This window comes from Lacerta agilis, chromosome 9, assembly GCF_009819535.1.
Source record: "Lacerta agilis isolate rLacAgi1 chromosome 9, rLacAgi1.pri, whole genome shotgun sequence".
Lineage (NCBI taxonomy): Eukaryota > Metazoa > Chordata > Lepidosauria > Squamata > Lacertidae > Lacerta > Lacerta agilis.
This window is the reverse complement of record NC_046320.1, coordinates 54814515-54842068: the sequence shown is the minus strand read 5'-3', so window position 1 is coordinate 54842068 and position 27554 is coordinate 54814515. Positions and strand designations below refer to the sequence as shown.

General features: G+C 41.4%; 1 protein-coding gene across 6 annotated transcripts in view; it reads left to right on the top strand.

Annotated features, from left to right (window-relative positions):
- Positions 1 to 27554, top strand: part of RAP1GDS1 (Rap1 GTPase-GDP dissociation stimulator 1) — a 100459-nt gene that overhangs the window by 64770 nt on the left and 8135 nt on the right. For 5 of the 6 annotated variants that reach the window (XM_033160486.1, XM_033160485.1, XM_033160489.1 and 2 more), the window contains 7 exons: positions 15920 to 16048; positions 18574 to 18699; positions 19597 to 19740; positions 20461 to 20592; positions 21164 to 21298; positions 25337 to 25462; positions 27182 to 27321. In XM_033160486.1, the coding sequence (XP_033016377.1) occupies positions 15920 to 16048; positions 18574 to 18699; positions 19597 to 19740; positions 20461 to 20592; positions 21164 to 21298; positions 25337 to 25462; positions 27182 to 27321 (932 nt within the window). The remainder of the gene's footprint in view (positions 1 to 15919; positions 16049 to 18573; positions 18700 to 19596; positions 19741 to 20460; positions 20593 to 21163; positions 21299 to 25336; positions 25463 to 27181; positions 27322 to 27554) is intronic. The other variant, XM_033160488.1, reaches the window with a different exon arrangement.

The following is a 27554-nucleotide window of genomic DNA, read 5'->3' as shown; positions in this document are numbered from 1 at the left end:
CTGATGCCCTCTTTTTTAAAAAACATAAAAAACTCTATAGGGCCTTGACATATTTCAAGGAGTATAATTAAGGGGAGTGTGTGTTTGTGTTGGAGGGACTGTTTTGACAATGTGTCTGTGGCAAGACACACTTCAAATATTTGCATCCCGAATTAGAAAGCTTCATGTGGTCCATTTTCATAGGTTTATCTCTCTGGTGGGAAGAAAAGTAATGTTTCCCCCCCTTTTACAGCTGGAGCGCAAAAAGGGAAATCAGGACACTTCCTCCCACCTCAGGGATGAAATTTTGAAAATGGACCATATGAAGCTTTATATTTGGGGGCGTTACATCACAGTCAATATTGGTTTTATGAGAGGATCCTGAAATTTTCCGTATTAACTTTTGTGTACTTCAAAAAATGTAACGACCAAGTAGCAAAACAGAAATGTCGGGGCATGGAAGAAGTCCGGAATCACAAGGACCATAATCTTTCACAAGCTAACTGCGGAGACCTTCTGTGCTCTTTCCTGTCGGTATAATCAATAAAACCAGACGGTTGGAGGCAGTGTGCTTCTGAATGGCATTTGCTGGAAGGGAGAAGGGTCCTGCATACAGGTTTCCCATTGACCTGGTCCACCATGCTATTCTTATGTTTCCATTGGGCTGCATTTGAGGTTTATAATTTTTTTGCCCCTGCAACCCACAATGATTCTGTCAAGCAAATAATTCCATCTCATTTCTCTGTGGCTCCAGGCTGCAGCCACATAGGCACTCATCTGTGTGGTTCGCTATTAAAGGAACTGATTGCAATTTATATAATTCCCATGCCTTTTGGGTCACTCTGACCCCAGCTGGTCTAATTCCAGCTGTCTAACTTCTTCCTACTTGGAACTCTCAGTGGCCTCCAGTATTTAAAGGCACACTGGCATCCCATGATAGATTAAAAAGTTGTAGATTAAAATGTTTTTTTTTAAAAAAAGTTTTAAATGCTTTTTGATACAATTACCTGCAAAAACTCTGGATAGCAGGACCCATCCCAGAAGATGCCTCCTTCTCTAGAGGTCAGGAGGGTGGCAACACGAGAATGGGCCTTCTCTGCAGTGGCTCCCTGTCTGTGAAATGCTCTCCCCAGGGAAGTTCGCCTGGTGCCTTCATTATAAAGTGGTACCTCTAGTTACGAACTTAATTCGTTCCGGAGGTCCGTTCTTAACCTGAAACTGTTCTTAACTAGAGGCGCACTTTCGCTAATGGGGTCTCTTGCTGCTGCTGCTGCGCCACCGGCACACGATTTCTGTTCTCATCCTGGGGCAAAGTTCTCAATTCAAGATAACTCTTCCAGGTTAGCGGAGTTTGTAAGCTGAAGCGTTTGTAACCTGAGGCGTTTGTAACTCAAGGTACCACTGTACACCTTTAGGCGCCAGGCAAAAACATTCCCTTTTAAACAGGCCTTTGGTTTACCTAATCAATATCCTATACCCTTTTAAAATGTGGCTCTTTTGGGGGGGGGGTTACTGGGTTATTGTTTTTATTTTGATTTTATATAGTATGATCTTTTTCATTAACCACTCTGAGACCTTGGGGTATAGGGCGGTATATAAAGTCAATCAATCAATCAATCAATGAGACAAACCTCTGTTTGCTCTTCACACTCACAAGAGAAAATAATTATTCTGCAGTGCTGCCTGCTGAAACACATGGGTGCATAATTTAAAGCCAAAGAAAGAAAGGGTTCCCCTCTTTCAGAAAAAAAAATATCATTTACAAATGTATGAAGATTTTAACAGAGTGAGTGAGTCCCAGCTGGGAAAAAAGCCCTGAGTAAAGCTCATAGTATTAGGATGCAATCCAAACCCAACACATAGTTAAACTATGGAGCTCATTCCCACAGGAGGCCACCAACTTGGATTGCTTAAAAAAAAAAAGAATGGGCAAAGTCATGGAAGATATCAATGGTTACTGGTTTGCCCTCTGCTATCAGAGGCATTAATGGTTCTGAATGCCATTTTCTGGAAGTCACAGAAGGGGAGGGTGCTGTTGTGCTCAGGTCTTGAGTGTTTCCAACAGGCATTTGGGTGGCCACTGTACGAACGGGATTCTGGACTAGATGAGCCATTGGCCCTATCCAGGAAGCTCTTCTTTTGCTCTTAAACCCCTAGCTGGCAGTGGGGAACGTAGTGGAGCAGTATAGCCATAGCCACAGTCCTGCTACTCTCACGCTGGCCACAGCGAAAGGTGGCTGGGTTGTGTGTAGAAGAGAGAAAAAGGCCCTCTGCTATGGCGGCTCCCAAGCTGGTGCTGCGAAGAGACCTTTATTGGGCCCATTGCTGTCATGTGACAGCAGCTAGGCTAAATTAGGAACCAATAGATACTGTGTTGGTCCAGCCAAAATGCCCTGTTCTGTGCTTTACCACCGACTACTGCCAGAAGGGGCCAGTGGTAGCTGCCACCTACCATTTGAGGAGATGATTCTTGAAGCAGGCAAGGCTGGGCACCAAGGCACCTCCGTCTCATTCAATCTGCATCCAGGGCTGAGGATTGCATCAATGACAGTTCCTGTGATCTGATGATAGCTCTATGAATAATACATTAAATGCACACTGGTTTCTATCCTCCTTCTAAAACGCTGCTGCATTTCCCTTTCATTTCCATACCTTTTCCAATTTAACAAGCTGCACTTTCCTCCTTTACAGCTGTGGTACCCAAAGTAAATAGACTAACATTGCAAGTCCTAACTATGTCTCCTCAGAAGTAGGTCCTATGAAATTCAGTAGATCCTACTCCCAGGTAAATGGGGTTAGGAATGTACTCTAAAGAGCTGAGGAGCCAGATCTTCACATGTTCAAGGTGCACCCAGATTCTCCATCCCCCACCCACACTGGCTTGATAATCATACCAGAGTTCTGTTTTCATAGCTTTTCTTCCTTGCTTACTAAAAGCTGTCATTGCCATGGTTTATCCTTTGCTCCTCAAATCTCCTCCTCATCATCCGCCACCCTGATGTGTGATTGTTTATTCAGTTTTGCCATTTGCATTGCTGCTGCTTCTCTGGGTTCAAAGCTTTTGCCTCACGTGGTACTTTAACTCTGTAAGCGAGGAGGATGAATAATTTTTTATTGTGGCCACCAGCCTGATAACAAAGTAAGAGGCTTTTAAATTTTACTTTCTAAATCCTCCCATGAGCTGCACTTGATCTGTGCAGCAGCCAGAGTTTGGCCACCCCTTGATTTATTGCCTCTGAAGCATTGCAGTGGTGGTGGTTGGGGAATGCAGCAGTGTTGACTGCAGCAGTCAGATGAACAGCTTTTCAAATGGTTATATGCAACTTCTCTCTTTTTTCCTCCCATCTTAACAAGGTATGTGTAGATACAAATGTATTTTTTTTCTGTAAAGGGGATCTTGTATTTTCCATCCTTTTTCTGATTCAATTAACAGGTCTTGATATGTTATCCATTTTTCATCTTCCGTGTAAATCTTTTTTATCGTTATTATCTCTGTGGGTGAAAGCCACCTGGGTGTCTTTCTTTCTAGTAAGTCCTTGTACCTTTGCCACACCTCATATAATGGTCTCCTAAATATGTGTGATAAAAATTCTTTGTGAACCTTCGCTTTGTCTTGCCAGAGATAGGAGTGCCAACCGTATCTGTTGTTGAAGCCCTCCAGGTCTAGCAACTCCTTATCTTCCAGCATTATCCACTCTCTCAGCCAGACTAGGCAAGATGACTCATAATAAATTTTAATATCTGGCATTCCAAACCCCCCTCTTTCTTTTTTGTCTACCAATAATTTATGCTTAATTCTCGGGTGTTTGCCCTGCCAGATAAATTTTGTCAGATTTTTCTGCCACCCTTTTAGCTGGCTCGTTCCCTTAATTACCGGCAACATTTGGTACAAAAACAGAATTCTCGGTAATACATTCATTTTTATACATGCTATTCTACCCCACAGAGATAAATTTAATTTGTTCCAAATTTCTAAATCTTTTTTAATTTCTTTCCAGATTGGTTCATAATTATCACTGAATAGGTTTATATTTTTGGGGGACAACCAAATTCCCAAATACTTGACCTTTTTCACCATCATAATACCATGCTCTTTTTGTATTTCTTCGATTTCCTTCTTGTCCAGATTCTTAACCAACATTTTTGTCTTTTCCTTATTTATCTTTAAACCTGCCAAATTACCGAACTCCTCTATCACTTCCAGCATTTTCCCCATACTTTGTAATGGATCTTCCAAAGTCATAACCAGATCGTCCGCGAATGCCTTAACTTTAAATTCCCTCCTACCGACCTTCACTCCTTTTACCTCTTTTGTATCTCTTAATTTATTTGTCAGGATTTCCAAAACCATAATAAAGAGAAGTGGCGATATCGGGCAACCCTGCCTTGTGCCTTTTGTAATTCTAATTTTGTCTGAAAGTATTCCGTTAACCACTAATTTCGCTGTTTGTTCTTTATAAATAGCCGTGATTCCCTTTAAAAAATTTTCTCCCACCTCCATCTTTCCCAATACCTTCAACAAAAATTCCCAAGATACGTTATCGAAGGCCTTTTCGGCATCAATAAAAATTAGTGCTGCCTTTTTATCAATTTTCAAATCCAAATATTCTATCAGGTCCACAATTGTTCTTATATTATTTTTCATTTGGCGACCTGGTAGGAACCCATTTTGATCTCTGTGAATTACTTTATTCATAACCTTTTTGAATCTTATCAGCCAATATGTTTGTAAATAATTTATAGTCCAGGTTCAATAGGGAAATCGGTCGGTAGTTTTTCACATTCGTCAGATCTGTACCTTGTTTGGGGATTACTGTAATAAAAGCCTCTTTCCATGAGTCTGGTATTTTTCCATTGGTTAGAATCCTATTCATCAATTCTAACATCCTTGGAACTAGTTGTGGTGCCAAGTCCTTATAATACCTAGCCGATATGCCATCAGGGCCTGGGGCTTTCCCCCCTTTTAATTTCTGTATTGCACTTTTGAGCTCCTCTTCCGATATTGGAATATTCAACTGTTCTTGGTCTTCCTTTGAAATTTTCCTTGGTTTATTTTTCTCCAGATAACGGTCTATTTCTTCATCTTCCTCCTGCTCCTTCTGATATAAATTCTTATAGAAATCTTGGAATACATTTCTAATTTCCTTTGGATTATCTGTTATTACTTCATTCTTTTTAATTTTATTTATTATACCCTGTTCCTGTCTTCTTTTCAATTGCCATGCCAATAATTTCCCTGTCTTATTTGCATATTCAAAAATTTTTTGTCTTAACCATTTTAACTTCCACTCGATTTCTTGATTGATCATCGATTCAAATTGGTTTTTTAGCAACTTGATACTCTGCTTCAATTCTTGATTTTTTGGTTTCCGAATTAGTTGCTTTTCTTTGTCTTCCAATGCCTTCAATATTTCTTCCTTCTTTTTTTCTCTTGCTCTTCTTATACCAATATCTTGTGAAATCATGAAGCCCCTCATCACCGCCTTACTGGCATCCCAAATTGTGTTTAGATCTGTTTCTTCGTTTGTGTTCAATGCAAAGTAGTCATTCACTGCCTTCTTTGCTTTTTCAACCACTTTTTCATCATTAAATATATTCTCATTCATCCTCCACCTACTCTTGGCACCTTCTCCTTTTAGTTCCATATAAATGGCATTATGATCCGATAAGGTTCTTGGCTGGATCTCTATTTTGTTAACTTTTGACACTACTCCCTTGGTGGCCCAAATATAATCTATTCTTCCTGAGCTTTGGTTGGGCTCTGAGAAGTGCGTGTACTGTTTCGTTGTTGGGTGTTTGGATCTCCATATATCTATTAAATTTAAATTCTCTATCAACGTGAAAAAAGACTTCGGTAATTTCCCTTCGGAGCCCGTGCTTCTAGATGATCTATCGATTGCTGGAGTTACCACCCCGTTTAGGTCTCCCATTAAGATTTGCCTTTGGTCAACATGTTCAAGTAGGATTTCCTCAAGTTTTTTGTAAAACTTGGCTTTCTTATTGTTTGGGGCGTATATTCCTACCAGCAACAGTTTCTCACCCTGCCATTTAATTTGTACGATTATCACTCTCCCCTCCTCATCTTTATATATTAATTTGGGTTCCAACTTGTGTTTTACATAAAAAACCACCCCACGCTTTTTCTTTTTATCCGCTGTCGCAAAATCCAGACCCAGTCTTTTGTTTATTAATATTTTCCTATGTTTTTTGGCAATGTGGGTTTCTTGCAAACATATGACATCTAATTTCTTTTTAATCAAAACATGTTCAACTTTATTTCTTTTACATTTATTGTTTAGACCATTTATATTCCACGATTGAACCTTTAAAATCATGTCTACTTTCCGATTTTATGATCTTACAACTTTCTTGTCAAGTTCTTTTAGGTATTTGCGCTGTCTTCCTTTTCTTCTTTCTTCTCTTCTTCTTCCTCTTCCTCTTCTCCTTCTTCTTCACTTTCTTGTCCACTTCCTTCTCCTTCTCCTTCTTCTACCTCGTCCTCTTCTTCTGCTCCTCCTACTGCTCCTACTTCCGTCTCGCCCTCTACTGTTTCTCTCCTCCTCTTTCCTTTCTTATCCTCCTCCAGTCCCAACTCCTTTGGGTATCTTCTGGTGAATTTCTTTAATTCTTGCTCACTCTTGATCTTATATCTCTTGCTTTTGAAGTAAAAGGTTAGTCCTTCAGGAAATTCCCATCTAAAGCTTATCCCTTTCCTTCTTAAAATACCTGCCAGCGCATGGTATGGTTGCCTCTTGTTTAAAAATCTTGTTGGGATTTCTTTATAGATGATGATTTCCCTTCCCCCTACTATCAACTTCTGCGAGTGGCTTAATTTCAATATTTCATTCCTAATGTCCATCGAATTGAACATTACTAGGCAGTCACCTGGCAGTTTTTTCGCTCTTGCTTTTGCCGACTTCACACCTATTCTAAAGGCGTTCAGGATTGAGTATTCTATAATTTCTTGTTTGGTGTCTAGCCATCTGGCCAGTTCCACCACTAATTTTTGTCTAATATTTTCATTGGCTTCCACCGGAATCCCACGAAATTTGAGATTAAGTTGTTTCTGCCTCAGTTCTAACAGTGCAATATTGTCCAGCATCTCTTCCTGGGCCCTATTTAGGTCTCCAATCTCTTCTTTTACTTTTTCTGTGTCTTTTTTTGATTGTTTAACTTCTTTCTGGACTTTCTTCACTGAATTTTCTATCGTCTTGGATTTAGTGGACAGCTCTTTTAACTGTTCTGTTAGCTCTCCCACTACTTTCTCAAATTTCTCATCCATAGATTCCTTCAGATCTACAATTTTTTCTCAATATTCTGCTCACTCTGCCTTATCTCTTTTTCAATTTCTGCCAATAAACCTTCCCACTCCTTTCCTTCCTCCTGCTTTGAGGGTCTTCTATCACCTGGCGTTGCGCTCCCCTTAATCCCTTTCATCTTATTACAATAACCAATTCCAATTTTAATTCAAAACCTAATATACAATGATTATTTTCCACCACCAGGGGGCTCCAATCTCGTTCACTTTACAATCAATCCTACAGTCTCGTTTAGGCCTGAAGGTGGCGCCAGATAGATAGTTATTGGAGAGCGTCTATGCTCGGATCAACAGTCCTTTTACTTTACTTTCGATTTCTTTGTTCACCAGAGTCTTAAAGATACTTTCAGTTTCTTTGTTTCAGTCTCTTCTCCTCTCCCGCTACTTTATAACCTTCCAAAGACAGCAGTTCCCCTAAAATCTCTTTAAGTCAGTCATCGGAATACAAAGACAGTCCACAAAAGACGAAAAACAAACCTGCAAAATAAAGCCCCTCTCCCTCCCTCCTTGAAAGCTCCCCCAACAGCTCAGTCCGGCGGCTATTTCTCTGCTTCCCTTGTAGTGTTTCAAAACAAATTAAAGCGGTATTAATTCCCAGCGTCAGGTCAAACGATGTTTGTAATCCGAGAGGTCGTTACCCCTCTGTTTTGAACAAAAGCCAAGAATAAGATTATATATCTTCTCGTCGTCTGCCGGTTATTCTTCCTACGTGCTGGAGGGGGGGGGCCGATCTTCTCCAAAGATATAACACTTCTTGAAATATGCTTTAAAAAGCACCACAGAGCTATCCCAGGATCAAAGGTGGCTTTTCTCCAACCATACCACAACGTCTCCCCCTTTGTCCTTTTTTCAGCCGTGTCGCGACCGCGTCCCAGCGACAAACCAAACTTAAAGTCTCTTTCTTAAAGTCTCTTTCTCTTTCTTACTTTCCCCCCCCACGGGACCTTCTTGGTTTCTGCGATACTCTACTCTTTCCGATCTTGTTTTATAATAATATTTTGATCCACCCGATCTGCAAGCTTCCCGGGCGGTCAATCAAAAAGGAAAGTTACTCACTTTGCAGGAACGTTATCTTCTAGACGTCTTGCACAATCATGCCCAGCGCCATTTTCACTCCAGAGAAGAGACGGACTCCCTTTTTGCGTCTCTTGCTCTCTTCCAAATTGCACACTTAACCGTTCTCGAATTAAGAGCAACTGCGATCTCTTTCGTTGCCCTGATCTTCTTTTGTCTTCTTTCTTTTGTTTTGGAAGCGGGCTGCTTTCATCTGGATCTCGAGGCTTAGCGCCACTGGGGGGGTGCGATGTCCCCGTCTTGCGTCCGCTTTCCGCCCTTCTCCCGACGTCTGCTCTCAAACCTCGGGTTCGGGGGCGCAGCTAGCGACGCTGCCGGGTACACTGGTCTTCAAGGTAACCCCCCTTGAAGTGATCGGGTCCGCTTAGCCTTTGCGCGACCCCTTTTCCCCCAGGTACGCCTGGAACTCCCAGAGGGAATATTCCACGATCCTACGATGGCCGCAGCTCCACCTATGATCAGGTGGCGGAAAGGTTGACAGGGTGGAGCCAATACCACCAGGTGTACAATTTATTTAATGAGGATAAAAGAAAACACAATTTCGATAAGAAAAAATCAAAATTCCAAGAAGAAATACTAGAAGGAAAGGAGAAACTACTATCCAAAATGTATAATTATTTATTAGAGTGGTTCACAAAAGATGAAGAAATTAAAGAAACAATGATAAAGTGGGCTATAGATATAGGTCATAATATTCAATTTGAAATGTGGGAGAAATTATGGTGCGAACACATAAAATTCACTGCTTGCATAATTTTGAAGGAGAACATCATGAAAATGATGTATCGCTGGTATCTCACACCGGTAAGACTAGCAAAAATGTATAGAAGTTACGATAAGAAATGCTGGAAATGTGAGGTGAAGGACGGCGACTTCTACCACATGTGGTGGACATGCGATAAAATCAAGCAGTATTGGGAAGTAATTTATAATGAACTAAAGAAAATACTTAAATATACATTTATAAAAAAACCGGAAGCTTTTCTAATTGGCTTAGTTGGAAATGAGATAAAAAAGAAGGACCAAAGGTTTTTCCTTTATGCAACTACAGCAGCAAGGATACTTTTGGCGCAGTATTGGAAATCAAAAGACTTACCTTCGGTGGATGATTGGAAAACAAAGTTATGGGAATATTCAGAATTGGCCAAATTAACGGGGAGAGTAAGAGATCAAAGAGACCAAAGGTTTCAATCGGAGTGGGGTAAATTTTTAGATTATATGAAAGACTGTAAAAATCGGTAACACTTTCGGGTGTTGGCAGAATTCTTGCACTAGGATGACATGTTAAGACAAAGTGAGGAAAACAAGTTAGTAAAATAAACGGAAATAAGAAAAAGCGAGGAAGTAGCGAGAAGTTAGAAAACCAGAGAAAAGAAGGAGGGAAGTCAGAAAACTTGACGGAGTTTTATGTAATATTGTAAAATATTGTATGTTCAACTTGTCTGTATTTTATTTGCTGGAAAATAAAAAAATTCATAAAAAAAAAAGTAAAGGGGATCTTGTAAGATACAGATTCCACTTTACGGAATGATAGCATTGTCAGCAAAGGATGGTTCAAACACGATGAGTCCTCTGCCACCCAAATCCTTAAGTGTTCCCAGACTGGGTGTGTATGCCTGTCACGTTGGTGCGACATTTGTTCCATCCCAAGAATATATTTACTGATGAAGGAAGTCTTGTGGTTGTTGGTCCATATGCCATTTCTTTTGCATAGTCATGACTATGGGTGTAAGTGAGAATTTGTAAGATCAAATCATAGCCTGGAATTTCCACTCCTTCTGATAACAAACTCAGGTGGTGAGTGCTGACAGAACATTAGGCAAAATGGCGCCACTGGTGAGCAGCTTGGGGGAGCTCCAAGGTTTGCAGAAGTACCAAGTGGCTAACCTGGGGCCCTCCGGACACGGTTGGACTCCAGTTCCTAGGAGCCCCAGCCAGCATGGCCAAAAGTCAGGGGTGATAGGAGTTTTAGTCCAACAACATCTGGAGGGTAAAATTTTAGCAACCCATCCTTTAGAAAACAAAACCTAACAGGGCAACAACAACAAGGCCCAGTGAGGACTGAGCATGCTCAGCAGTCCCAAAATGTTGAGTGTCTGTTGGGGAGGCCAAATTAAATTGAGTGACCAGAAGGAGGTGTGGCTGGCTTTCTGGAACGCTGAAGGAGAGTGGTCCACACTTCAACATTTTGTTTAGTGTATTTATCCCATCCTTCATCCAGGTAGCTCAAAGCTTAACAAAACTAGAAGACAGGTTTGGATCTGGGGATTTCAGGAGCTCACTCTGTGCCTTGTGCAAGCTTCAATCTTTCAACCTCGCCTATGCGTAGCCAATTTGGTGTCCTCCATATGTTGTTGGACTAAACTCCCACCATACCTGGCTATTAGCCATGTTAGCTGAGCTACTCCCTGGCTACCCCTGACCCAACCCAACACTCAGACCACTGCACCACATGGTATTTATTAATTTATTAATTTGAGATATAAAAGTAGAAACACAAGAGGTATGTAGAACTGTTATCTTATCTCGTGTGTGTGTGTGTGTATACCATTGTTTGTATCTAAAAATAATTTTGCTTTACATTATACTTTCTCATTTCATTTTGTGTTAAAATTCAATCTGCCTGATTCGACATTTCCTCCATTACCTTTGAAGAAAAATTCTTAATAGTGTAATGTAAAACCACTGAGCTTGTCTTTATCTTGCAAGTGCTCTGGAAGTATGTGACTGGAATATATTGCTTTCGTTGATTAATGTTCTGCTGCTTTGCATTTCTTTTTCTCCACTTGAAAATCTTATGTAGGCAAAAATGGAAAGCGGATCAATATTCAAGCAACACATTTCTCCTTTGCTAATGCTTGTGTCTACAGTGGCTTGTGTGTTTATTTGCATATTGCTTGAAAGTTGCATTTCCAAAGGTATAGCGGTAGGTTACAGTTACATAATAGTAAATATATACATTTCATAGGCATGAGCTAAAAAATTCTTGGAAACCAGCTCTCTTTGGGTATTCTAAAGAGGGCTTAAATAACCATAGAATGAAATATTGCACAAGAGAGTTGACTCTGCACACCATCCAGTCTTGGGCTGTCAGCACACGTCCTCTTAAAAATATAAGCTTCAAATTCACCACTCAAATTGATGAACTCTTGACTAAAGCAGTACACAAGGTTGCCTTACTTAGCATCTGAATTTATATCTGCATCAAATACATTGTGTCTCCCTGCAGTGTTAATGAGCCGCAGGCTTTGTTGGGTTGGTTTACAAACCATAGTGGATGAGATTGCTTGTTTCGTCATATAACTGTTAATGTGTCTTAAAACATTGTTCCACTTGTCTGGTTGCCCAAACTTCAGGCTAAACATTCTGAAACAACAGCCTTTCAGTAGATAGAAACCAGAGTTGGGTTGTCAAATTTCTGGGGTGATATTTGACTGTGAATGGGGGGGGGGGTGGATTTTGGTTTCCAAAGCATTTTCAAATGTATACATTCCATGATCGCTTCTTAACATCTTTTGAACCAGCATGAACTTTCTATCCACATTAGTTGCCATATGTTGTGCTTTTCTGTCCTTTTTTTCTGTGTTTCTTCTGAGTCTTCAGCTCCTTCCTTCTCTTACTGGGAGCCTCTGGGCAGATTTCAGGCTTGCAAGATCCACTTCTATCTTTCGCTCAGCAATTTACTCAACGATTTACCAACCAGGGCCAGGTGCAAAAGACACACCATTAGAGTTAAAGAACAGTGTGCCTCCGAGCAGAATTTGTTTTCAGTATCAGATTGAATAAATAGCTTTGTTTTTGCTACTGTTGGGGTCAGGGACTCTTGCCAATGTATGGGAGATCATCCCAATATCTACCAGTAAATCATAATGCACCGAATGCCCAGTGTCCAGATGTTGTTTGACTCTAGCTCCCATCATCCCTGATCATTAGCCATCTTGGCTGGAGTTAATAGGATAGGGAATCCAGTAACATCTGAAGCATAACATATTGGCCAGCCCTATTCCAAGAGCATATGAGGAAGCAAATGGAATTTAAAAGTGGAAAACACAATGCTGCGTCCGAATTCTTGTGTTGAGCCAGTTGACTCTTCTGTTTTTCCAAGTTTCCTAAATAATCCACATGCTCCTTCTGACATTATCTGTGGTAATGTGTTTGCTAGCTGCATTGTGGCTTCTTCCTGTGCACTCAATAGAAGAAGACACAGCTGATGGACCTCCATGGAATCTCAAAATGTCTGGCATTACCAAGCAATAGCCAAACTAATGTCTGGAGGAGCCTCAAGATTCTGAACAACTTAGAATGGCATTAAAGGAGAGTGAATTAATATTTACCCATTCATGCTAAAAAAATAAATGTAAGCAGCTTTGTAACAGTGGGGGCTTTCCAGCACCTTGTAGTCTTTAGAAGGCTTACGCATAAATACAGTCAGTTAGTGGTAAATTGTAGAGTTTGTTTTCTGCAGCTTCAGAAGCTGAACTCAAATGCTCCAGCAATTTTTGATTATAATTTTCCATTGTCTGTAAAAACTGAAATTACAAACTGATTTATTAAGTAAAAGGTGCATGTCCTTAAACCAAGTAACTTAAACTGAAGTATGAACATGAAATCTTGGAGATTTGCAAAGAGAGGGTGGAATACATAAAAAGTACAGTGCCTAAAAAACAGAATAAGGAATATTTTCCCCAAAATAAAATAAAAAGATGCCCCAGGTAATCTAAGACATTCATTTAAACATATGACATTCTACCAATCAACAGTTAAACTTTATTTTTAGCCTCTACTCTTTGCAGTGCTATCCTTCTGCTATCAGAATAAAAATTCAAATAATTTTAGAGGAACAGGATTGTAACCTTTAGTTGGTACACCATGTTACAGGACCAGCTTCAACACTTATCCTCAAGCAACATTCTCTGATCGTAATGGTTTCTTAATAAGCTTTGTAAGAAAGCTCTTGGCTTAAAAATATACTAAATTGCAATAAATTAGCTCATAGGAGAATACAGACTGCTACATTAATGCTGACAATTTGCATTTTCTCCCCATTTTTCCAAGCTTGCTGGCCTCTGTTCAGACTCTTACTTGCGCATAAGATCCTCTTCCTGTGGTGGTAGTGGAGCAAGAGGGCCCTCCTGCCTCTACCACACTCAGATGGGTGAACCATGCAATATTATCCTTTTTGGAGAGGAAAGAGGGCTGTCATTTCAGCAATTGGATGAAGGACCCAGATCATACCTTAAGGTGGCTACCCAGTGGCCCTCTAGATGATGTTGAACTTCCAACTCCCATCAGCCCCAGCCAGCATGGCCAATATTGGGGGATGATGAGAATTTTAATCCAGCACCATCTTGAAGGACAAAGCTTACCACCCCTGCTTTGATTATTGAGGAGAAAGGACGCCTCCACTCCTTGACCTTTGAATCACCACTCAGTGGTAGTAGCATTTCTGCATTGCATCTAGAAGGCCCCAGATTCAATCCCTGGCAGCTCCAGTTGAAAGGAACAGATAGCAGGAAAGACACTTGTCCAAAGCTGCCAGTAGATCCGCTGCCAGTTAGAGTAGAAAATACTAAGGATGAATAGCCTGGGTATTCCTGTGTGCGTTTCTGTTACCTTTGCATTAGGTGAGTGTCTTAACAGAGACACACTCTGTCTTTGGCTGATGTGAATGGAATCTAGGCAAGGTTTTAGCAACGGGACATCTGCATACATCCAGCCATTCGTTCAAAAGCTTGAGCTACCCTTTTGTCAGTGGTTGTCAACACAAGCCTGCAACAGGAGAAAGGTTTGGAGATCCAATGATAACAGACAGGCTTGCTCCTTTACGCCTGCCCCATTGTTGTGTTATGTGGCTTTCTGCTGCAGGAAGATAGTGAATCAGTGTCTTTAATAATTAAAAATCAAATTATACTCATTTGAATGTCTGCAACAGGATATATTCTGATCAGGGTTAGAAGGTGGGAGGGGCAGTTTGCAGATATTCTGTGTGCACAAAGGGTTAAGACTATCACACATCCGACTGCTTTTGCTTTTTAAAATCCAGGAGTCAGTCAGTGAGACTATAGGCTCCCGTTATTTTGCTCAGGGGCATCCTTGGAGGAATCTGAGTGCAGTATGACTACAACTGATGTTTGCATCGTTTCCTTCTATTGCAAAACAAACACATTTCACTTGTTAAATTGTGGAAACTTTTGTTTTTTGTTTTATAAACTAATGGTGTCTCCTAATGGATAATCTTCAAACATATTTTTCTTTGCAAATATCGACACACAATAATATTTTTTTTAATCTATGAAGATTATATCATTGTGGCACTGGACTCTTCAGAAATGTTTTGTCCTTGTTCTTTGTTAAGCCACTTCTTTGTTTTTATCAAGCTTTTTATAACCTATATTGTGACTTGTTTGCATAACACTTTTAGTGTGTTAAGTGTCCATAAGTACTTACTCTGTCTTTTCTTGCTAACCTTACTATTTAAAAGCAAAAAAAATGCATGGGTGAGGGGAAGGCAAGATTGCCTGTGACATTACATCAATATATCTATTATTACTCTTCATGAAACTTAAAATCTAGTGCACATAATTTGTAATTGCGGGCTTCCAAGGGAGCTTTTTGTGATGAACGGAGTAAATTTGCCTTGTTATGATTATGATTATTGATTTAATCTGGTCCTCAGAATTATTTGGTTGTGTTGACAGAAGCATTCCGTTACCTGAAATACCGAGATGTATTTAGTCACTAGCTTTAGGAGGCAATTTGGGAAGTATAAATGAGAAATGCATTTTTCATTTACTTGGGCTGCAGCCATCGTTGGAGAAGCCTGTGTCCTTTGCACACTGTTATGAACGTATAAACCCCTTTTGAAAGCAGTAGAATGTACATGCATACAACTGACAGCAATATTTGCAGTAAAAGGCCACAGTCCATAATTCTGTGAGGTTTCAGAGGGCAAGTAGAAATGCATGCATGGAATTTTCTTTCACTCTGGAGAGAATCTCTGCTGGCACAGACATTTAAGGCAGTGATGGCACTGCATATATATTCTCTTCTCTTCTCTTCTCTTTTAATAAATCTATGGCCCCCTGAGGATATATGCACACTAGCACATCCTTCCCCAACCATGTGCCCTCTAAATGTTGTTAGGCTCCAACTCACATCAGCCCCAGCCAGTACAGCCAATGACCAGGAATGATGGAAGTTGTAGTCCAACAAGCATCTGGAGGGCATCTGATTTGGAAAGCTGGATTTAACAACGTCTAAGATTATTTTGGAGAAACTATAATAGTTTATTATTAAATGGGTTTGTGGCCAGAGAGAGGCAGTCTCTCTCATGTAGTAGACCGTATGGGGATTTCTTTCCCATGATAGGTTTGAATGCTAAGCAGACATCAGAAGAACAAGGAGATGCAATGTTTTGATTGTAGGCTACAGTTGCCTCCTTCCTTAAATTACTGACGTTGGAGAATAATTATGGAGGCGATACGGTGATACTGCAAAGGCAGTGCTAACTCAAACACATTTGTCTCTTTTTTTTTTGTCTGTCTACAGATACCCTACAATCTCAGCTCATCAACATGGGTGTTATCCCTACGTTAGTGAAATTGCTGGGCATTCATTGCCAAAATTCGGCTTTGACTGAAATGTGCCTTGTTGCGTTTGGCAATTTAGCAGAACTTGGTAAGTCCTGGGATGCAACCCACAAACCTGTTCTCTTTATTTATTAATGTTACATTGTTCTGATTTACTATTTATGGCAAGTTTATAGGAGGACCAGTGCTGATATTTTCATCTGTATTCACTATTCAAGTATCCCAAGTTCCCCTTTCCAGCTATTCTCTGCCTGCCTGATGTCTACACATGAGTTCATCTTTCCACCTGGGCTACAGCTTCCATCCCCACTGACCATTGACCATGCTGATATGTGTTGATAGGAGGTGGAGCCCAACTACGTCTAGAGGGTGCCATGTTGGTTACTCCTGACATAAATAAACTTTATTTTTAAGGTTCAAATACAACGACTTCCTATCAGATTTTTCCTCACTGCCTGACTATAAGAAGTGTTGCTTTCTATCTCTCAAGAAAGTATAATGGCTTATTTAAAAAAGTCTATGCACAGTTATGAAATTAGATACCTTTACAGCTACGTCTACTTGATATCTGGGAAGAGTTTAGAAGGACCTCTCATGCAAACAGGGTTGGTGTTTGCCTTCCTCTTACAGTGGTCCAGCTAGGCCTGGGGGGAAAAAACACCTGGAAATTTTTGGATTAAAAACTTTAAAAGCAAACAAACCAATTTTGTACTATAACATTCAATCTGGGCAAACTTTCCGTTTTCAGAAGTCTGTGATAAATATGGCAAATGTGAAGCAGAAACTGACAGTGATAGCTTAGAATGATTAAATTTCATTTAGTATTCATAGTATTCATTGATGTGTGTCTCCTCCGCCAGCTCTTTCCCTCACCTCTTTTTATGGAAATGGGTTCTTAATGTCTGCTTGACACTGGAAGAGCCATAACAATTTTCAGATTACATGATAATTTTTTGTTTTTACTACAATGTTGATGATTTCTCCTGTTTGTATTGTTTTATTGCTTAAGTTAATGTACTGCCGAGGGAGCAAGCAGCAAGACCAGCTTACCCATCCACAGTGGTTGGGCTTGGCAAGGCGGTTCTGTGACAGGAAAATGATATAATTAAAACAAATATATCGCCACTGCACATAAATAACACAGAAAGTTTGGTTCTGCCAGTTCTTACGTTCAGTATTAGCCCTGTATGTTAAGAACTGCTTCCTCTATTATTTCCTTCAAATCCCTCCTCACAACCCACCTTTTCTGTGAAGCCTTTGGCACAGCCCTCAAGTTCCCATGGCCCACTTTAACTCAACCACTTAACAGCCACATGCTTCCTGTGATGACGCAAATGTGCTGCCTGCCTGAGAGGGAATCACAACCAATTTGCTGCTCCCTGGGGGTGTTTAGGTCAGTGGACAATGGCAGCTAAGCTAAGGTGTGGCATCGTCTTCTTTTTGGCATTGTGTGCCAGGGTCATTCTTAAGCTATTGCCTTTAACCCTAGTCTGTAGCCAATGTCTGTCCTGTGGTTATAGGTTTCATTGAAGGGGGAGAGATCTTAGCCATAGTGGATTCAGACAACATGCTAAGCCAAACCCACACCAGTCTAAAAACCCTGGGGAGCAGCAAGCAGCTGTGATCTCCTTCTCAGGAGCCAGTGCTATCATGTTAAGCCATGGTCAAAACAAAATAAAATAAAAAATTCCTTCCAGTAGCACCTTTTTGTTGTTCAGTCGTGTCCGACTCTTCGTGACCCCATGGACCAGAGCACGCCAGGCACACCTATCCTTCACTGCCTCTCGCAGTTTGGCCAAACTCCTTAGAGACCAACTAAGTATGTTCTTGGTATGAGCTTTCGTGTGCATTTTTATTTCGTTTTGACTATGGCAGACCAACATGGCTACCTACCTGTAAATGTTAAGCCATGGTTTGGCTTTGCATGACGTGTGAACATGACCATTGCTTCTCCTTACTCTTGTGAGTTGTATTGAAAGCAAGCCCACTGGTTCCCTTATAATACAACCATAAAGTTTTTAAGTAGCTAATTATTTACACTGGCAACTGTGTAGATTGATGGATGGCTTAAGCTGTCAGAAACGGGTCAATAAACTTAATATTGCACCTGCATTTTAAAAAGCCATCAGACTCAGGGTACCCAGAAAGAAGGTTGAATCAAAGCATCTGGATTTGTCTGTTTTGAGACACCAGAACAAATTCTGTCAGCATGCAGCCATGTAAATGTTAAGGTGCTGGGTCTGACCTTTAGTCTCTTCAATCAGAAACCCAGCGCACTCACTGTGTAATTTTTCTTGTTCAGCTGATGGCAGCTGAAGGCTTAATTTATATGTTGGTAATTTTGCTGTTGCTATGGGTACGTTCACGTTCCACTGGTGCAAATTTTTAACAGCTTTCAACATAATTAATAATTCAGGTCATCACATTTATCTTAAAAGGCCTGGATGTTTTTCTTTTCATTTAGTGACAGGCTTAAGTATGGGAGTATATTGTTCCTGTCTGCGAAGAGCGTTTAGCTCTGTTAATCAATGTGCCAAGTAACCTCCTAATAAACTGAAGAGAAAACAGTGCTGCCATTCTGTGCACTTAGCTTTCCCCTTTTTGATTTCACAGAATCAAGCAAAGAGCAATTCGCCTACACAAACATTGCTGAAGAGCTTGTGAAACTGTTCAAAAAGCAAATAGAACATGACAAGAAGGAGATGATATTTGAAGTTTTGGCTCCTTTGGCAGAAAATGGTGAGACTCTGGTGACAGTTTTGTTTCTGAGGGAGAGAAATTCATTTTGATATTTGGCTGAGTCACGGCTCTTGCTGAGGAAGCTGTGCCTAGCTGAAATAGTCTGTGTGGAAACCTTTGGCTGAGCCTCCCCCCCCTTTATTTCAGTGTTTTGTACTATGCACAGTTCTTCAATCTTGGGCCCCCAGATGCTGCTGGCCTACAATTACCATCAGCCCTGACTAATAGCTGAGGATGTCAGAAGTTATAATCCAATAACATCTGGGGATCCAAAGTTAAAGAACTGTGATTGGATGGGACAAGAAAAAAAAATTAAAGGAGGGTTAAGAAAGCAGAGCAGAAGCATATGAATTTGCTTTGTGAGGAAAACAGCAGCAACAACAACAGTACAACTCATAAAATGCAGCAAACTAAGTAAATCTTTAGTAAACAGCATCCTGCTCTCAGTGGCCAACCAGATGCCTGTGGGAAACCTGCAATCAGGATTTGAACACAAGACCACTCTCCCCTTCATTGGCTTCCTGCAACTGGAATTCAGAAGCATTGATGCCTCCAACTTTGCAGACAGGGCATAGTTATCATGGCTAGTAGTCTCCGGCATTGTGTGGCATACACAGTTGTAGTTACCTTGTCTTCCTGCTTTTGTTACGCGTTATTTGGAGTCACATGTACAGTCGAACCTCCGTTTACATAACCCTCTGGTTACGTAAACTTCGGGATGCGTGCGCAGCAAACCCGGAAGTATTTTACTGGGTTTTGCCACATGCGCAGAAGCGGTCCTCAGGTTGCGGAAACCTCGGGATCCGACTGGACCTCCAGAACGGATCCCATCCACAACCGGAGGCACCACTGTATTCTAAAAGCATTTTATATTTAGTTTCTTCTATCTTCACCCAGATATCATTAAGCTGCAGCTGGTTGAAGCAGGCCTGGTTGAATGTCTACTTGAAATAGTCCAAAAGACCGTAGACAGTGACAAAGAAGATGACATTGCCGAGCTCAAAACTGCCTCTGATCTTATGGTTCTACTACTGCTGGGAGGTGAGTGTTGCATGTGGAACCTGGGAATTCTCATGCTGTCATTAGCATATCGGATTCTAGCCATCGCATTGTAGTCTGTGGGTTAGCTTGTGTTCACCTAGAGTGGCTGAGTTTTAGTAGTTTCAGCTAAAACTTTCTTCTTTTTCACATCCAGCAAATTTTCCTAGACAGTTGGCAGGCATGGTTCCCAGACCTGCTGGTTTTATTTGTATAGGTTGAACTTTTGCATGTGCTGTAAGACCAATGCGTACAAGGAAGTTTTGTTGAATGTGGCAGAGGAAAAACAGTGGCAGGGCACATTTTGCATGCACAATATCCTAGATGCTATCTCTAGTTAAATGTAGCATCTCTTGCTAAATGTAGCAAGGCTGAGGTTCCATCTGATTCCATAGAGAGCTAAGGGAGATTTTAACCTAATGCTAAGGTGAATGTTCAGTTTGGTGAATGTTCAGTCTCTTCCCCCTGTGCTGCCCCCCAATCTGTTTTAGGGTTTTTGCCCACCTTTTGGAGCAGGTGTGGGGAGGAGAAAGAAGAAAGTCCTGTTGCAGAAATGGGAATCATTTTGCTTGTGCTGTTTTTTAGCTGAATACCACCCCAGTGTCAAAAGTATAGTCGCTACTGTACCTGATGGATTTAATGGCTTGACTTAGCCCGAAGCAGCTGTATAGATCCATGTTTTTCACACTTTGTCCAAATGTACTTTGTTTCTTTCCCCCCCAGATGAATCAATGCAAAAACTATTTGAAGGAGGAAAAGGAAGTGTTTTCCAAAGGGTGCTTTTGTGGATCCTGTCTAATAGCCATCAGCTGCAGCTTGCAGGAGCACTGGCAATTGCAAATTTTGCTAGAAACGGTAAAAATCATTGAGGTTCACACTCCAGCTTGCTGTCAGCACTAAAGTTTAAATAGCACTGGGGCAGGAAATATATATTTGTTGGCATAGTGCATTTTATGGTGGGGATTATAAGCAGCCGAACAGAGCCCCGACTTTCGGGGAAAAATTGTTTGTTTGTTTTCAGACCGTAAAATATAGCCACCTTGTAGGACATTAGTACTTGCCAAACATTAGGTGGGACGAGGCGATGGTGTCCCCACAATGCAGTGAAAGGCAAAGGAATAGGTAAACAGCCATGCACACGTCCCTTGGGAATTTTGCTTTCAAAGTGATTTGAAGAACATATGGAGTAGGGGAGACTGTGCATTTAAATACATATAGCCCAGGCAAAAAAAAGGAGGAAAGAAAATTTGGAAAGCAGGTAAACAGTGTCTCAGACTCTAGTTTCGTCTTCCCAGTTTTATTTTAAATGATGAACTGGTGTCGCAGAAGAGCAAAATTTATTGCTGAAAGTTTGGGTGGAGGAACAACTATGGTTTTAACAGAGAGAAGCGTTTTATGCATGCTCTGATTGTCTGTTCTTGCGCAGATGGAAACTGTATCCATATGGTGGATAATGGCATCGTTCAGAAGCTGATGGACTTACTGGACAGGCACGTAGAGGATGGCAATGTTACAGTGCAGCATGCAGCACTGAGCGCGCTCCGAAACCTCGCTATTCCTGGTAAGCAGTTTAAAAAGGTAAAGTTAAAGAACCCCTGACAGTTAAGTCCAGTTGCAAACGACTCTGGGGTTGCGGTGCTCATCTCGCTTTACTGGCCGAAGGAGCCAGCGTTTGTCCACAGACAGTTTTTCCAGGCCAGCATGACTAAGCCGCTTCTGGCAAAACCAGAGCAGCGCACGGAAACGCTGTTTACCTTCCCGCTGGAGCAGTACCTATTTATCTACTTGCACGTGCTTTCAAACTGCTAGGTTGGCAGGAGCAGGGACCGAGCAACGGGAGCTCACCCCGTCGCAGGGATTTGAACTGCCGACCTTCCAATAGGCAAGCCCTAGGCTCAGTGGTTTAGACCACAGCGTAGCGTGTTACCAAATGCAGAAGCAGCTCCCACAAAAGTGGGGGGGGGGGGTGTCTGTGTGTGAGGTGGTGAAATTCTGCTCCTCCAAATTGCGTGTCCTGCTGTGTATCATTAGGAAACAATTTAGCACAATCCTCTACAGGTTTACTCATAGGTAAGTCCCGCTGTGTTCATTGGGCTCGCTCACTCTCTACTAAGTGCACTTAGCATTGCAGCCTTAACCTCTTTTTCCTAATGATTAATACATGAGAAATTGACTGGGTGGCACTAACTATGCTGCTTTAGCTCTAATACGGGGATAAAAATACTGGGCTACCTTACTTGGTAGTGTAAGGATTGCAGTGCTGCAATCATATTATGAGCACTTATGGGCAAATGTCAGATAAATACCACATTTTTTATTTTATTTTATAAAATATAATAGTACAGTACTGTATAAAGAAGAGGAGGTGGAGATGCAAGTGGTTGGATTTGCTATAAAGATAAAGAGCAAACTTGGCCGCCAGTCCATAAGGCAGAGCCCACTTTGAGTTTATGTGATTTGCATATAATTGAATTGACCCGTGTTGGATTGATGACAGACCAGATTTAATGAAATGGTCAGAGTCCCGTCAGTTACTTTTCTCTTCTACATGCATCTCTGTGCAGCGTTACATCTCTCGTTTTTATTTCTCTTTGAACTCCTGTTAGGGAGTCATTCAGCACCTATTTGCTTTCCATGTCTATTTGTATATGTTTATGGTACAGCTAAGGGTTATTAGAGGAGCAGCAGATGTATTCTATGTGTAGATACACGCACACACCCACAAACGTTCTTATTCTCCCACCTCATTGCACTTAAATCTTTTTTTTTTTTTTTAAAGCCCCAAACAAACCAAGATTTTGAGAAGAAGTGCAAATTACCGGTACTATCGAAATTCCCTGAGCGAGGAGGAAATACAGCTTAGTGGAAAATGCTTGTTAAAAATAAAGCATAAGCTTCTGAGATGGAAATCTCTGCCAGAACAAGCAACATCTTGTTAGCCCATGTTCTAAATGCCATCTAACTTCTCACTTTTAATTAAAATGCATTCTGGAGCAAAGTCTGTCTCCTGCTTCACACATGGGGGTAGAGAGCCTCACGGGGTGGAACAGGTGCAGTCACCAGGAACGGCGGAAGAGAGGTCCCAAGAGACTGAGCAAAAAGCACAGGCTCCTTGCAGTGTTATAGGCAGCTGTTTGCAAGGTGGATTGTTTGTCATTCGCATAATGATGATGATAGGAGGGAGATGATTTGCATTCTTCTGAATTCCGTGTTCATAGAACAGCACCTGTACTCCACTTAACGAAGTCCACAGCAGACCCTCCTTGTCTCTTCAAAGCTCTCTCTCTCTCTCTCTCTCTCTCTCTCTCCTTATGTTGCACACACACACACACACACACACACACTAACTAACTATACTACATCCCTTTATGTAGGCACTACATGTGTTGAGCCTTCGCCACATATGTTTGCTGTCAGGGCTGGAGTCAGACGCAGGTCAGCATGAAAGAAGCAGGGCTCTGTTGTCAGCGAAGTGAACTCTTTATTCAAGGAAACAACATACCGCTTAGCAACCATTCCCAGTAGGTCTTGTTTCTCAAGCGGTCTCAAACTGCGTCTGCACACCTCTGGCCTCTGTTCTTGTCTCCTAATTATCCTGTGCATTCTTGGGGACTAGATGAGGGGAAGAGGAGCTTGTCACAGCAAGAGAGGGAGACTCCCTGGATTCACCAACAGCCTCTTGATCCCTTCTCTTCTTCTTCAGCCTCAAGAGTCTAAACTGCTCTCTTCCGCCAGCTCTTCCTGCTCACTAAACCCTGTTGCCCCTTCAGCACCCAGCTCCTCTTCCCAATCTTCTTCCCCTCTGACCTCTCCTCAGTGTCCCACCATGACTTCCCTGGCTCTGAGCCTACCTCCTCTGGGGTATCCCTTGGGAGTTTACTGGCGGTTGCCTCCCACCACCAGTCCCTGACACTTGCTCAGTCTATCCAGTTATTTGTGTGAACTCAGGTTGGTTCTTATACCTTGCCCATGTGACCTACCTGTCCCCAGTCCCTTCCCCCCCTTTTTTTACAGGGAATGAATCGCATGAGTAGGATGTGCATAATGTTGGCTTGTACTAAGTGTTCCGTACATACTGCAGGGTGTACAGGTGCAGGGCTCATTTCCACATCCCTCTGCACTTAGAACATACACACCAGCGCTGTGTGGATCAGCCCCCATTTAAAAAACACAACACAGTCGTCTTATGCTAATAGGGTGTTTCCTCCATCCTCTTTTCCTCTACATCTGCGGTCTATAGTGAGTATAGCCCACAAATCTACCACCTCATTTGGTGAAAGGTGCAGGCTTGTTCTAATATACCTAAGTAACTCATACATTTACTTACAAATATGTAACTTCTGCAACTGGAAGTCACCACAAACAATAGGATACAGCACTGCTTTATTGATCTGAAATGTTTCTTAGGCCTCTGCCTTGCCCTGCCCCACCCTGGCCCCCCAAAACTTCCTAAGCGGGACATATTATTTGATTATAAAAGGGCCCAGAACTACTATATCAGCCAGAGGCTTCAAAGAGGCCCTTAAAGAAAATAGCCAGAAGCAGACGACTTACAGGTTTTAAAGGCAGTCTAAACTTTTAAAGTTCAGTCTAAAGCCTAGAGTCATGGTGCTAAAATAATTTTAAAATAGATCAGGAGGTTGAGGAAGCTAGAGGCCAATAGAGCAGGATGTGTGTGTGTTTCACACTTTGACATCTGTTCATCCATAGAGCATACACTGGTTAAACATATTGTGTCAGCTTTTCTGTAGTTTGACATACAGGGAACTACATATACTTACACAGTTAATATAACATAAGAAAGGAGGTAATAGAAGTTTTATATAAGGTTTTCTTACTTGGGTAGGTAGAAAAGCAAATTTAACATAGTGTAAGACGTTAAGTGGACTGATATAGGATGAACTGATTGATATATGATACGTAATGTATATAACACCGGTCCTGAAAGACCTACATTGGCTCCCAGTATGTTTCCAAGCACAATTCAAAGTGTTGGTGCTGACCTTTAAAGTCCTAAATCGCCTCGGCCCAGTATACCTGAAGGAGCGTCTCCACCCCCATCATTCAGCCCAGACACTGAGGTCCAGCTCCAAGGGCCTTCTGGCAGTTCCCTCACAGCAAGAAGTGAAGCTACAGGGAAGCAGGCAGAGGGCCTTCTCGGTAGTGGCACCCACCCCGTGGAACTCCCTTCCATCAGATGTTGAGAAGATAAACAACTATTTGACTTTTAGAAGACATCTGAAGGCACCCCTGTTTAGGGAAGTTTTTAATGGTTGACATTTTACTGCGTTTTTAATATTTTGTTGGGTGCTGCCCACAGTGGCTGAGGCAACCCAGTCAGATGAGTGGCATATAAATAAAGTAATAATAATAATGTATTGTATTAAACTTTTTTTTTAATCCTACAACTCAAATGGGAGTAGAATAGGACCCAGTCTTGCTTCCTCTGATCATCTTCCCCACCCCTCACACAACTGAACCCTCTAATGTTGCTTTCGGAGGCGTTTAAAGGCTGCCTCAGGACTAAATCTCTTCACGCGGTGTAAGTGTATCATCTCCGCAGTGCCTCTCAGATAATATCTGTTCTTTATTCATGCAGTTGTAAATAAGGCGAAGATGCTGTCAGCTGGCGTGGCAGAAGCCGTTTTGAAATTTCTCAGATCCGAGATGCCCCCTGTTCAGTTCAAGCTGCTGGGGACGTTAAGAATGTTAATAGATGCACAAGGTAAAAATAAATTGTTCTCCTGTATTAAGTGATTCTGCCCTTGATCTGTTGCTACGTTCCTTACAGAAGAAAAAAGGGATTTCAAGAAAATCCTTCAAATAAATTGAATGCATCTGCAAAGTGAAAAAAGCATGGACTTCTTAAAAACCTGAGATGGTCTGTAGTTATCTAAGCGCAAGCTTAAGCTCTTGATTTATTGGCATAGCACAGCTTGCCTCAGCCGTAGCGTGGCATGCAGTGAATATCTTAAGTATATTGCAGCTTCAAGTGTTCCAAAAATCCTCTTTTCCTACACACGCGAACAGTTTTGTGAAATAGTTAACAATTATATCAACACCTTTTATTTTAAAAAAGCGACGTTTGAGGCAACAACATAATCTATTGAACTTCTGCAAGTAATAAATGCAGATTGCCATAGTTTCATGACAACTGAATTGCTTACACAGAGGACTTCATGTATCTTGAAATCCTTATCATCAGCATAATTATAAATTTCCTCCATGCAAAAAGAGAGTAGAGTTCGGAAGGCTTTCAGCCAGAAGTAAACAATAAACAGCTTATGAGTTTACAAAATATTCTTGATCAACTTCTGTTAAGTTTGTGTCTGCCTGAGATTCTAGGGTTGTTTGTTTGTTTTTTTTAAATGTGTGTTTTTAAAATTCCAGAGCTAGTTTTTGGAAGTAAGATAGCAGGGGGCCGGGGAAGCTAAAAGATCAGAGACAAGGGAAAAAGGAAGCTATAAAAATTGACATTTACTATGATTTTGAATTATCACAATTTTGAAGTCAGCACGCCATGGATAAAATGAGCAGCTTCAGATTATTTACATTTTAGTACAAGGTATTACAAGGAATTTGCTACATCTTGTGGAACTAAAATATTCAGGTTAGCAGGGCTGCAGCCCTTGTTTCATCCTGTTTTTACAGCAAAATACAATTTTATTATACAGCTTGCCAATGTTTTGGACAAGCATGGATGGAATTTTTTCTCTAAAATGATGTGATGGTTGCTAGAGGAGACTCCAGATATCTTCCTTTAACTGTCCCCACCTGACCTTCAAGATTTATTTTTCTATTGACTGCTCGAGAGCCAGTAACACAGCTTCCTTTTTGAAAAACATACTTTATAGTACCTTTGACCCTGCTCATTCCAGTTCTTTTTAACCTACCTCGGGGTGGGAATCCTGACCCTGGGGGCCAATTGTGGACCTTCAAAACTCTCTGTCTGGCCCTTTGGACTGTCCCCAGGCCACACCCCTCACCAGCCCTTCTGTACAACCTTGAGCAATGTCCTTTGACTGGGATAATATTTCCCTAAACAAAATCCAGTTGGTGTTGCTCTGCTAATGGAAAATATCCATCAGCAGAATTGGGAGTTGATTATTGGCTGTTCCTCTGTCCTCTTCCCCAATTGGTTCCAGGAGGTTTCTTCACAGTAGATTTTTGGAGTGGGGGCCAGACTGCTTAGGGAAGGAGAAATCCCCCCCCCCAAAAAAAATCTCTTTCCTCATTCTGCTAATGAACATCATCTGCTAGCAGAGCAACACCAACTGGATTCTGCCCATTGCTATTTTTGCCTCCTCTTTGTTCAAAATCAAGGTTGTTGTTTTCTTTGTACTTTCCCACCTTTCAGGAATGTGGGGTGCTGGGTTTTGGTTTTTTTTTTTAGAACAACAACTGCTGTGTACTGAAAAAAAAGTGCCATCTTTGTTATATGTAGCAGAAGCTGCCGAACAACTGGGGAAGAACGTGAAGCTGGTTGAACGGCTGGTGGAGTGGTGTGAAGCCAAGGACCACGCAGGTGTGATGGGAGAATCAAACAGACTACTCTCTGCTCTTATACGACACAGCAAATCAAAAGTAAGTGACTCCTGCAAAAACCACAAGGCTTTGAAGTAAGTTTGTGTTGCCAGAGCAGCTTCACTCCTCTGAGGCAGATTGCTCCCCTTGTAGAGCTAAGGAATTAAACCACCTGAGGTGATGTGGCTTGCCCGAAGTTATCCTGTCAGCCTACACTAGCCTTCCCCAGTCTGGTGCTCTCCAGATGGCCCATGGTAAAAGATGATGGGAGATGTAGTCCAAAATATCTGGAG